This window comes from Scyliorhinus torazame, chromosome 13, assembly GCF_047496885.1.
Source record: "Scyliorhinus torazame isolate Kashiwa2021f chromosome 13, sScyTor2.1, whole genome shotgun sequence".
Lineage (NCBI taxonomy): Eukaryota > Metazoa > Chordata > Chondrichthyes > Carcharhiniformes > Scyliorhinidae > Scyliorhinus > Scyliorhinus torazame.
The window spans coordinates 35,241,846-35,255,117 of NC_092719.1; the positions used below are offsets into that span (position 1 = coordinate 35,241,846).

A 13,272-nucleotide genomic window follows, 5' to 3' on the forward strand; every position below is an offset into this window, starting at 1 on the left:
TGTCCTTCTAGATGGTAGTGGTCGTGGGTTTGGAAGGTGCTGCCTAAGGAACATTGGCGAGTTCCTGCAGTGCATCTTGTAGATGGTACACACAGCTGCCACTGTTCGTTGGTGGTGGCAGGATTGATTGATCGTGGAAGGGGTAGCCATCAAGTGAACTGCTTTGTTCTGGATTGCTTCTTGAGTGTTGTTGAAGCTGCACTCATCCAGACAAGTGGAGAATATTCCATTACACTCCTGACTTGTGCCTTGTAAATGGTGGACAGGCTTTGGGGGATCAGGAGATGAGTTGCACGCCATAGGATTCCTAGCCTTTGGCCTGCCCTGGTAGCCACAGTATTAATATGGCAGTGTAGTTCCGTTTCTGATCAATGATAACAACCAGTATGTTTATTGTAGGGGATTCAGCGATGGTAATGCCACTGAATGTCAAGAGACGATGGTTAGATCCTTTCTGGTTATTGTCTGACACTTGTGTGGTGCAAATGTAACTTACCACTTGTCAGCTCAAGCCTGGATATTGTCCAGGTCTTGCTGCATTTGGTCATCGACGTGTCATGGAGCTGCTTTATTATCTGAGGAGTCACAAATGGTGCTGAACATTGTGCAGTCATCTGCAAACATCCCCACCTCTGACCTTATGGTGGAAGGGAGGTCATTGTTGAAGCAGCAGAAGATGGTTGGGCCTAGGACACTACTCTGCGGAACTCCTACAGGGATGTCCTGGAGCTGAGATGATTGACTTCCAACCACGACAACCATCTTTCTTTGTGCCAGGTATGACTCCAACCAGCAGAGAGTTTTCCCCCAATTCCCATTGACACCAATTTAGCTAGGGCTCCGTGAAGCCATACTTGGTCAAATGGCCTTGATGTCCAAGGGCAGTCACTCTCACCTCACTTCTGGTATTGAGCTCTTTTGTCCATGTTTGAACCAAGGCTGTAGCGATGTCAGGAGCTGAGTGACACTGGCAGATCCCAAACTGAGCCTCTGTAAGCAGGTTTATGGGGATCATAACAGATTAATGACAGCAGATTTAAAGGAGAGAGGAACCGCACATAAAGTGAGAATGTTAATATCAGCTAACATGGGGCAGGAGGACAAGTTGGGTGGTTGGCAGTTTAATGGGAGTAGGGTTGAGGAAGCTGGAGGTAGATATCATTGACAAGATGAGCTCAGAGAAGGCATGAGGGGAGATAGGACAGAAATGAGAGAAAATGCATACTTCTGGAAGATTCCAAGACCCTGATACATTGTCTCAAGAGCTTGCATTGCATTGTAAAGCCACTATTAAATCACAAATGAAGGCTAACAGTTCAATGCAATATTGTTTATTATTTGGAAGTCATACTAACCTTTATCTTGGCAATCTATTCGTGACTTTGGGAAGAGGTAGATATTACATTTAGTCGAATCAGCAGTGTTCTGGATAGGTATGGGGTTTGTACTATTTTTCTCATCATTGCAGAGCAAGTTCACATTGATTGTCTTCAACTTATGACCAGCAAATCGTTTTGGAGCTTTACATTTGGCCAGGCTGCCTAGATTTTTTTGGCCAGGAATCTGCAACTTCCTGACCATTTCGTCTAGATTACAATTGCAATTCCAGGGGTTGCCATAGATACGCAGGTACTTTAGTTTAGGAATAGGAATAAAAACTTCCTCTGACAAAAACTGTAATTGATTATGTTGAATCAAAAGAGTATGGAGATCATCCAATCCTTCAAAAGTATCTGGTTCTATAGTTGCTATGGCATTTCGTTGTAAGTCGAGGCTCTTCAAATGTTTTAATGGTGTAAACATTGAGTTCTTCAAGTTATGGATCCTATTTCCTGCTAATTGTAAGTGAACAACATCCTTTGGCAAATTAGGGGGAATTGTAATGAGCCGTTTATCTTGACAATCCACTATTTTCTCATTCACATGAAGACTCTCACTACATATTGTGCTAAGGAATGGAGCAAACCTTTTGACATGAGTGGAATGCCTTTTGAGGCATTTCTTGCCACAGTCCCTCATTCTGTTTCCATGTCTGCCATTCCTTGTTTTCATGAACTCCACTGCTCTACAAAGGAGTAGCAACAAAATAATTCTGATCACTTGCATCCTGACATCCAGATGGTCCGAGTAACCCAGTGATGACTTGATAATATACAAAAATCCAATGCAACTTGAAAATTAAGGTAGCCTCAAATGATTTTGGTTTTGGACTGACTTAAGCCAGTTGTTTCTTGCAAGATAGTCTGTAAAGAAGAAAAAGTAGTTAAAAACATAATTGCCACAAGGTAGAAAAGCACAAGATAAAGATGTGTCAAGAAATACATATTACACAACACACATTGTGATAAAGCATTATATTCTTATTAAAAGTTGAGAAAAATAGGAGTGAAATTCAATTTGGGTGGTAGCAATGAGCAATAGCAAATCAACAACCAGTTTCATTCTCTTTTTCACTGGCTTCAAAGAAAGCATCATTTTGGTCATGGCTTTTGTCTGGTCACATTTGCTCCTGGAAAAGCTGATCGATGCTGTCCTAGTACCTGTTATGATCAGACCAGCCAATTTCTGAAAGAGATCTTATAAAAGTAATTAGGCTCCTCATTATCATGTGTAAGGAGCCAAATGTCTAATCCAGACTGACACCAGGAATGTGTCCAGAGCACACAAATAAAATTGGCACTAGACATATTTTAGATGCTGTTCACTATACGGGAGATTTGCCTTTTAAATTGAACCTCGGTGGTGGGGTCACCTCAGTTGAGGATGACGTGACTCTTCTTGTGGCAATGGGGCTGGTCATGACTTCCGGTGGCAGCCATGGAGTGAGTGGTCGCACATAGGGCGGCTCCTGCTTGAAGGTGTTACTTTTGACCTTTTTTACCCATATGTTGGGTATATTCGGCGGATAAGTGGAACGGAGAGTATAAGGGAAGAAGTTCTCCGCTGGATTGGCATGTATACGGGCTATTGGACCCGGCTGAAGACAGTGAAAGACCTGGTGAAAGAGTTGGAGGAGACTCGTGGCGCAGAATCAATCATGAAAATGGCAGAGAGGGAAAGAGTCGCCGTCAACGGGAAAGCTGCAGATGGAGCAATTGATGGGCTTCATTAAAGAAGGGGTTTCGGCAGTATAAGAAGGAAATGCGGAGCGACTGGTTGAAGGTGATTGAGGGGACAGTGGCACCTCTTTCCGGTCCCTGGAACGGGTGGAAAAAAGCCTTGAAACACAGGGGGCAGTGATCCAGCAAGTGGAGAAGATGATGGCCGACCAGAGTGATCGTATTGTGTCTTTGGAGGCGGAGGTGGCGATCCTAGGGAATCTGTGCAAGTCGTTGCGGTCCAAAATGGAGGACCGGGAGAATAGGTTCAGGTGACAAAGCCTGCGGATTGTGGGTCTGCCGGAGGGAGTGGAGACAACGAGCGCCACGAACTACGTCACGAGGATGTTGCCCAGATTGGTGGAGGAGAAGATGTTGGACAAAGCCCCAGAGGTGGGCCGGGCCCATAAGTCCTCGAGGCAGAAGCCGAGAGCAGGGGAGTCGCTGCCGCCGCAATAATTATGCGGATGCACAGGTTTCTGGACAAAGAAAAGATCCTGAGGTGAGCCAAGGTGAAATGGGTCTGTGAATTGGAGGGAAATAGAGTCTGGATTTATTAGGACATTGGAGCAGAGTTGGCCAGGATGCGAGTGGGGTTCAACCAGGCCAAGGCAGTTCTGCACTGGTGACAGATTCGATTTGGGGTGTTGTAACATACCAGACTGGGGAACCTATGATGGCCGGGAATATTACGGGAGGCTGGAAGAGGCGAATGATTTTTTCAGGGATCACAAGCTGGGGGAGAGATGAATGGTGATTTTGGATGGAGGAGTAATGTCCATGAAAGTTGGGTTTTGCTATTGTCCTTGTTTACCGATGTGGGGGGATGTTAAGAAGTTGTAAATTTGTATGGGTGGGGGGGCGGTGATTGCTTTCCCCATCCCCTACTTTTTTCAGGAGGTCTTTTGTGTTGTCGAGGTTTTTCTTTTTGTAATGGTTGTATTTTCAGGACTTTTTTGGATGTGTTGATGTCTTTGATCCTTTTATGGTAATTGGGTGCCTGTTGTACAAGTTAAGGTGGATGTGTAGGGGTGGGATGGGGAAATGGAACCTTTGGACAGGAGTCGCCATGCTAGTGAGCAATGCTAGTGAACGTGAGTGCAGTGGGGGAGGAGACTGCGATGGCTAGCCAGTGGCGGGAAATGCGACATGGCATGTATGGAGGATGAGTGTGGTCGTGGGGGGGGGGGGGGGTGGGGGGGGGGGGGGGGGGGCGGGGGCAGCGGCTATGTTTTGGGAGGCCTTGAAGGCGGTGGTCCAGGGGGAAATTCTTTCGTTCAAGGCCCATAGGTATAGGATGAGGAGGGAGGAGCACAGACGGTTAGTGGATGAGATAGTTGAGGTGGACAGGAGATACTCGGCAGCCCCATGAAGAGCTGTTGGCAGAGAGGAAGGAATTGCAGGGGCAGTTTTACAGGGTGACGATGGGTAAAGCGATGGGGCAGCTGCGGAGGGCGAGGGATGCAGTATGAGTATGGGGAGAAAGCGAGTCACATGCTGGCCCACCAGTTGAGGCATCAGGCAGTGTCCAGGGAAATTTTGCAGTTGAGGGTGGAGAAGGGGGAGTGAGGGCCGAGCCAGAGAGGATAAATGAGGTGTTTAAGGCTTTCTATGAGGGGCTGTATAGGGCTGAGCCAGTGGGGGAGGCAGAGCATATGGGGCAGTTTCTGGATGGATTGGAGTTCCCAGAGTTGGAGGAAGGCAAGAGGCAGGTATTGGAGGGCCGTTGTGGGTAAGGGAGATGATAGAGTGTATTAGTAGGATGCAGTCAGGGAAGACCCCGGGGCCGGACAACCTTCCAGCGAAGTTTTACAAAAGATTGCGACGGAGTTGGCTCCCCACATGGTGGGTTTGTTTAGTGAGGCGGGGGGAAAGGGTTTTTTCCCTAGTTACTGTCTGTGTGGTGTTTGTACATTTTCCCCGTGTCCGTGTGGGTCTCACCCCCACAACCCAAAGATGTGCAGGGTAGGGGGATTGCCCCTTAATTGGAAACATTTTTAAAAAAGGAAAAGGGTGAGTTGCCGGCTACATTAGTGCAACCGTGGATTTCGTTGATCCTGAAAAAGGGGAAGGACTCACTGGAGTGTGGGTCCTTTTGGCCCATTTTGTTGCTAATCACGGATGTCCTGGCGAAGATGTTGCCGTGCAGGTTTGAGGGGGTGCGCCTGGAAGTGGTTTTGGAGGACCAAACGGGTTTTGTGAAGGGGAGGCAGCTCTCTAGTAACATTAGGAGGTCGCTGAATGTAATTCTGACTCCATTAGGGGGACGGGGGCCAAAGGTGATTGTGTCCATGGACACGGAGAAGGCGTTTGACCGGATAGAGTGGAGGTACCTGTTAGTTCTGGGAAGGGTTGGGCCGAAATGATTGGAGTGGGTTTGATTGTTGTAAGCGTCCCCCATGGCTAGCGTTCGAACGAACGAGACATGTTTGGGGTATTTTGGGTTGCATTAGGGGACGAAGCAGGATGCCCAGTGTCGCCGTTGTTATTTGCATTGGTGATCGAGCCATTGGTGATGGCCCTTCAGGCATTGGCTGAGGAGCGAGGGATTGTGGAGAGGGTTTATCACTGTATGTGGACAACCTGTTGTAGTTTGTGTTGGACCCATTGAAAAGTGTGGGTAAAGTTATGGGCTTGTTGTGGAAATTGGGGGCTTTTTCGGGCTATAAATTGAAAGTAGGGAAAAGTGAGGTGTTCCCGGTGAATGCAGTGGGTTGGGGGGAAAACCTGGGGCGCTACCACTCAAGTTGGCAAGGGAACGGTTTAGGTATCTGGGGATTCAGGTAATGAATGGTCCACAATGCATAGGTGGAACTTGACAGGGTTAGTGGAAGAGATTAAGTGGGACCTTAAAAGGTGGGATATGTTGTCCTTGACGTTGGCGGCGAGGGTGCAGGTGGTAAAGATGAATGTACTGCCAAGGTTCCTGTTTATTTTTCAGCCCCTCACGATTTACCTCCCGAAGGTGCTGGTCTCGGAATTTGTGTGGGCAGGGAAGGTACCTAGGGTGAAGAGGGCTCTGCTGCAAAGACAGAGGCAGAGGCAGGTGGGGGTGCTATTGATGGCCCTGTTGCTGTTACCCTTGTGGAAGTATACGGGGAGACCGGTGGTGGAGTCGAGTATTAAGATATGGAATCGTGTCCGGCGATGGGGCGGAGAATCCCAATGCCGACGAAATAAGGGGCGGCGATGCTTTCACAATGCTCGGCCCCCTGAAAAGCAGCGTGATCTAGAAGTACGTCTCGCGCCGTGTCCACGCCCTACTTACATTGGCTGAGGCCCGCCCCGCGGTGCCCCGTCCCCGACCGGCCGAGGTCCCGACGGCGTGGCGCCGCACAGTCGGGGGTGGGCCGATCCGTGAGCAGGGGGTCATTATGTGGGGCTGGGGGCACTGTGGTGGGGCGCTCCAGGGTGCGTGAGCCGGCCGAAGGGTGGGCTATTTTTGCGGGCCGGGTCCAGGAGTGGCAAACTCCATGTAGCATGGCACGGCCTCTGCAGACCACCGCTGTGTGCATGCGTGGCCACAGACCTGGCAATTCTGCAGGTCGTATCGGCAGCTAGAGCTGGGAGCTCTACGCTGCCTGGCTGCTAGCTCCCCCCCGGAACAGGGAATCGGTGGCCATTGTGTGCCAGTTTTCCAGGTGTAAAACATCACCAATTTCACGCAGGCATGGGGACCTAGTCTCCAGAATGGAGAATCCTGCCCCATATCTTTTGAGGCCATGGAACTGGTAGATGACCTGGGAAACCTCCTCTCCCCCACCAATACATGCCCAAATCCTAAACACGGGGGCTTAGAAATTCAGCCATACAGTGTCTGTTTTTAAAGGGAAAATTTGATTTCTAGACTGAGAATTTATTTTTGATCTTTTAACTTGAGCCCCTTTTGTGAGGAAGCTACAGTGTTCAGAGAACCATATCTCAGGATGGGATGGTGGTGAGTACACAGTAATTCATTCCCACTCTTCAGTTGATAGTCTTTGGCAGCATAGAGTGGATGGAAAATCAGGTGACTTCAGAAAGACAAACAGCAAATAGGGCAGAATTTCATGGTGTGCGCTCGGCGGGCGGAACTGGAAGTGACCGCAAATGCCCGTCCTGCCTGAGATCAATTGAGAAACACAACGTTAAGCTGGCTGGCCACTTAAGTGACAGAGGTGGATGCCTGCGGCTACCAGGCCTCCTCCCTCTTTGTTCCCTGATCTCCTCCTCAAATGAGCTGCTCACTGCTGAGTAAATTGCACCCCATCTGTGAGTATGCATGTGGGGCTGACCTGTGCACAAGAGGGTGGCTGCGGGCAGGGATCGAGAGATTTTGGGATCTCTTTATTGATGAGGATTTCCCAAGCCTGGAAGAGCTGGAGGAGGAGTTTGAGTTGCTAGGGGAGAATGGGTTCCGGAATCTGCAGGTGAGAGATTTTGTGCAGAGGCAGGTTTCGACTTTCCCTTACCTGCCGCCCCAGGGGCTATAGGGTAAGGTGGTGTAGAGAACAGGAGTAGGAGAGGGGAAGGTCTCAGAGATCTATAAGAAACTGATGGAGTGGGAGGGAACCCCGATAAGGCAGGTGAAGAGAAAGTGAGAAGAAGAGCTGGGTGGGGGAGACCAGGCTATGGAACGAGGCCCTGAGGACAGTTAATGCATCCTCATCGTGCGCCAGGCTCAGCCTGATACAGTTTAAGGTGGTCCATAGGGCACACATGACTGTGGCCCAGATGAGCAGGTTCTTTGAGGGGTGGAGGATAGATTGGGTGCTGTGCAGGGGGTTCTGCGAACCATGTCCATATGTTTTGGGCGTGTCCGAGGCTGAGGGGTTTCTGGCAGGGGTTTGCTGACATCATGCCAGAGGTCTCACAAGTGAGGGTGGTTCCAAATCCAGAGGTGGCACCTTTGGTGTGTCGGAAGACCCGGGAGCCCAGGGGATGAGAGAGGCCGACGTCCTGGCCTTTGCCACCCCGGTGGCCCAGACACGGGTCTTACTAGGGTGGAGGGACTCGGTGCCCCCGAAGTGGGGGATGTGGGTTAGCGATATGGTGGGATTTTTCAGACGCATAAAAATTAAATTCGCCTTGAGGGGTTTGTTGCAGGGGTTTGCTCGTAGGTGGCAACCGTTTATCGACTTCTTTGTGAAAAATTAAGCTGTCAGCGGGGGGGTGGGGGGAAGGAGAGACGAGTAAGGAGAGGAGAATCAATGGAGGGGTGGTTGGGGAAGGTGGCATTATTTGTGTAAGCCATGGTGGCTGGGGTTTGTGCGCGGGGGTTTGTTGGTTATATTATTGTGTTTTGTTTTTGTTGAAATTTGCTGTTTAAAATTGTTAAAATTATAAATGCCTCAATAAAATATTTTCTAAAAAAAAACAAAAGAGTGGCAGAGGGAACCAAACCTCCAGTGCCAGAGGACAGCAACGTAGAGAGAGCTTCACACGGTGCTGAACCCAACACAGATTATCACTCTCTCAAAACCACAAACTCAGTGCTCTCTCTCTGAAACTTCAAACTCCTCATGCACCATTTGCTCCAATTCCATTTCATCCCACACTTGGTTGGGCTGCCTGCCCGTGTTTCCCATGCACCAAACCTGAATTTGCATGGAACACAGAAATTCCTGTTCAATTGGGGATTTAATCCCCTCAAACTGATAATTGTCGGCGGGCGTGCAGCTGGTCCAAGCCTGCACCCGTCAACTAAAGTATTGTGTGAGTGTGCGATGATGTCAGGATACACGCCCGACAGCATCATGCACTATTGAACATGCCTCAGGGTCGGGTAAAATGCTACCCTTGGAGATAAAGACAGACGTGAGAATAGTCATGTTCATCATTGACCCTGTATAAAAAAATTGATTAATAATATATTACAAACTTGCATCCATGTGCATTTGCATATACTGTTTTCATTATAAATGTTATTACAACAACTTACAACAAAACTTCTACATAAAAGTATTCCTTGAAATCATCTCTGGACTTGATGCAGGTTACAATGCAGCTTTGACAGAGTCATCTGGACTCGAAAAGTTAGCACTTTTCTCTCCTTACAGATGCTGCCAGACCTGCTGAGATTTTCCAGCATTTTCTCTTTTGGTTACAGTGCATATTGGCACCCTGAGGCAACAACAATTGTGGGATCCACAAAATAAACCAGGAATACCAACTACTGCCTGATTATTTGAACCTATGTCTTTAGGAGATCCAGATAACTCTGCATCCCCTCCCCAGAAATGCACAAAAAGGTACAAGGCAATTAAGTGCTAGATGCTCAGTAATCTGAATGCTTTCACCCAGCGCCTTGGAGTCAATGGTCGTGTCTTCAAGACCTCGACAGGGCGCTGTTTTTTAGCACTGGTTTCCACTGTAAGGATCCTCCTGTTCAAACCTTATTCCCTATGCATTCCCTTTATTTTCTGTTTTGACTTACACTTTCTGCATCTGGACAATTAAGAGGACTACACCTTTAACTCTAAAACAGAGGCTTGGAAAGCCACAGTTATGATCATTCTCTCTCTCTTATCTGATGACCTCCCTAAAGTCCTGAAGAAAAGGCCTTTCTCTCTCTCCACAGCCAGTTAAACGTTCGGAAAGATTCAGACCAGCACCAGCTGCAGGCAGGCTGGGTTGTTTGAAAACTTCCTTTTAAAATCTCATGTGGAGAACCCGAATCATACCTCAGTGAGGCTGATAATTGAGAATTCTGATTGAATTCACATGCCAAAAGGTTCAAACAAACTGGTGGTTTCAATAATCCTTGCCCTGGGAAGATTGTCAACTACAACGATTTCAACATCAGCAACAAAGACCCATCTCTCTTTCTTCCATATTTTAATTCCTATCATTTTATCCCGTTCTCTTCCTCTGTGTGCATGATTGGGTAGAGAGTGGGATGGTCAAAGGGGGGTGGGGGGAGTAATACATTAGCTTGGTGTTATTCTAGTTTAATTATAGCATGTTTTAACATGTTTTCTTGTCATAAAGTTTTTTTTTAAACTTACAAATCTTGTGCCAGTAAGTCATTGGAGCAGTCGAGGACCAAAGATCTCAAAAACTTTATAAGAATTATTGGGTAAATCACGAATGTTGGGACCCAGGAGCCTGTGGGGCTGGAATTGACAGCGCACTCGCCCAGGATGTCATAACACAACATATATGGACCAGGTGAGATGGCCCCTCCGGGGGGGGGGGGGGGGGGGGTGGATCTCGCAGGCCATTAGAAATCCTCAAATTGTCGGGGACAGGATAGGATCGTGCCCTGGCGCTCAGGCACCTTGGCAATGCCAGCCGCAGTGCCAAGGTACCAGGTTGACATTGCCAGGTGTCAGGCCCAGGGGGGGCCTCGCCCATTAGAGGGCAGGTGATGGGGAGTTCCAGGGGTCTCTAGAAGGTTGGGAGAGGGGGAAGAAAAAGGGGGGGTCTGACGAGACCGTGGCTGCCAGTCAAAATAGCAACCTGATCTGCGAGGAGCTGTGAACAGGAAATCAACTAAAGTGTGGCCTTGGCAGGGAGAAACTCCCCGAGGCCCCAAAAAACAGTAAAGTGCCGGTGAAAAGCGTGGTGAATTTTGGTGTTGCGGCCATCGAGAAACACTCTACCAAACACCACGCCTGAAACCAGACTTGGGGGGGGATTCTCCCAAAATGGAAATGTCCCCTAGTGGTGTGTTTCACCACGTGTTTCCCAGCTCTCAGGAAACAAAGGCTGTTCATCGTGACTCGCATTGAATAAATGGCCTTAACGGGGAAGGCACAGCAAAGGCCGCACATGGCCCCATTTTGTACAGTGAGGAGCTCCGTTCGCCAGAATTCCCCATTGTAGCGAGAGATCGGGATGTCTTTTGTAAATGGTGTCACGATCTCTGAGCCCCCAAAACAATCCCTGAGCCCCCCAGCCCGAACGCACTATGTGACGGTCCCCGCCCAGAGCCTGAACACACTATGGGAGGGTCCCCGCCCCCAGCCTGAACGCACTGTGGGAAGGTCCCCGCCCCCACCCCCAACACCCATGCCAGTCATCTTCAGCCCGATCGCGGGTGCAAACAAATGGCAGTTTGGCACCTTGGCAGTGCCCACTTGGCATCCTGGCAGTGCCCATGCCAACTAGCAGTGTCACCTTGGTACCTTGGCAGTGCTAGGCTTGCACCCATGTGGCACTGCCATGGTGCTGGGCTGGCATTGCCAGGCACCACCCTTCCCAAAGGGCTGTTGTGTTTGGTCCACTGTACTTTATGATGTAACTCACCAAACACTTGGATATGTCCAAACCAGGATCCTTTTATTGTGTCTCATGGTAGGATGGCAATCTGATACAGAGCACATTATCATGGAGTCTTGCTACTTCTCTGGAACGTACACCTAGCACTGACCAATTGCATGTACGTCTTATTATCCTTTCCTTCTTCTGAAGATGGTTGGATGTGTCTCTCTTTATATCCATGTCCCAGGTCACCTGACCTTGGTCTGGAGACCGCATGGTGTGCCTGTTACTGCCACCTGCTAGTTGGAGGGTGCACACCAATCAACTATGATATAGCCCATAGGCATGTCACCACATCCCCCTTCCACACAAAACATTAATATAAAATTATTTTACAAGCAACAATACACATTACGTTTTATACAGGTATGGCATGTAGCTGGTACAGTGAGTCAAGTTTTACAAAAAGTGTCCATTTGTATTCTATGTAGACATCATTGTTTCAAGTAAGTGCCCACTTCTTCAGAATCTGGCTCGCTCTGTGTCTTTGAAAGGCCTGTGTCCAAGACTGCCTATATCTGCGTTACTAGTCACTTTCGCTTTTGTTTTCTGGTACATTGTTGCTTGTTACCTGCAAGTGCTTTCGATAATGGTTGCCTGGTGGGATGCAGTATTTCTCCCAGCCTTGTCTTCTTTTTCCTTTTCATTTTCTGGACACGGTGAAGTAATCTAGTGTGTCTCTTGGTTGTCTTCTTTGTAGCAGCCTCTGAAGTGGCACTGGCTGTCGTTATGTGGTGAGGTGTCTGAAGAGGTCTAGGCATCTCCTCATCTCTGGTTGGTGTGAGCACGCCCATTTCTGCGGCCTCATCAACAAGCTGGATCACCTCAGTTTCTAGTGCCGGCATGGAGGTTGGAGCTGTGGTTGGCAGTCTCACCTCATCTCGGCTTGCTGGAGCATCAGTGACTTGCTCATCATCACTGGAGATGACTATAGTTTCCGCCTTAGCTGATCCGAGCCCTAGATCGAAGTTGTGGTCTGTGGACCTAAATAATGATATGGTCATTAGGCCGCCTTCAGAGTCAGTGTCAGAGTCGCCTAATAGTTCAACCTCCACTTCACTGCAATCAGCATCTTTATCTATGTCCTCCCACTCGTCATCGTTGTCGCCGACTGCTTGGGAGTAAGTTACTGGAGCCGTGGGGGCACTCTATTCTTCCGCACGGGCAGCTGTAGCGGTCCGCCATGGCCGGTGCGGAAACAAAGCCCTCTGCGCGTGTGCGGGGATGACACCAGCACACGCTGGCGCTCCCACGCATGTGTCAACTCGCGCCGGCTGGCAGAGGCCCTTCGGCGCCAATTGGCGTGGCGCCAAGCCACTTCCCCGCCGGCCGGCGGGGCGCAAACCACTCCGGGGCCGGCCTAGCCCCTGAAGGTGCGGAGGATTCCGCACCTTTGGGGCGGCCCGACGTTGGAGTAGTTCATGCCACTCCTTCCCACCGGAATTGCCCGCCCCGCCGATTATGGCAGAATCCCACCCCACATATCTCCAAGGCCAGTTTTTCTAAGATCAGTACAACTTCTTTTGTCTCTGGTTCCCTCAATAGCTGATCTTCAGTAGTGTCAGAAGCCTTGAACTCTGCATGCGCCATCTCCAAACTCCCGGTCTCCACAGAGGCCAGCATGGTCTGGGCGTCCCCCGTGACCACCTCGTCATTGCTTGCAGACCATTGGAGCCTTGCCGCTGGAGCCTCAGTTATGCTGCTGGAGAAAAGATGTACAAGCAGCTCATAGTGTTCATCATCCGTCTCACCATCATCCTCAGTAACCTCAAACAGATTTTCATAGAAGTCGGCCTCGGATTCAGCATCATTGTCAGTCTTTTCACCTGAAAAATATAACCTTACATACGGAATTACATTTTTTCGAAATAGGGCGCCAAGTTCAAAATCAGCCTTTTGTTTGGCCGCCTAAACTTGGCTTAAAATTTCA

The 13,272-nt window shown here is 49.1% G+C and overlaps 2 protein-coding genes across 3 annotated transcripts in view; one reads left to right on the forward strand and one right to left on the reverse strand.

Annotated features, from left to right (window-relative positions):
• fbxl13 (F-box and leucine-rich repeat protein 13) overlaps positions 1-13,272 on the forward strand; it is a 444,736-nt gene that overhangs the window by 234,358 nt on the left and 197,106 nt on the right. The window lies entirely within an intron of this gene.
• Positions 1-13,272, reverse strand: part of lrrc17 (leucine rich repeat containing 17) — a 95,482-nt gene that overhangs the window by 59,101 nt on the left and 23,109 nt on the right. The window contains exon 2 of the mRNA XM_072471333.1: positions 1,356-2,243. Within this exon, the coding sequence (XP_072327434.1) occupies positions 1,356-2,106 (751 nt within the window). The 5' untranslated portion in view covers positions 2,107-2,243. The remainder of the gene's footprint in view (positions 1-1,355; positions 2,244-13,272) is intronic.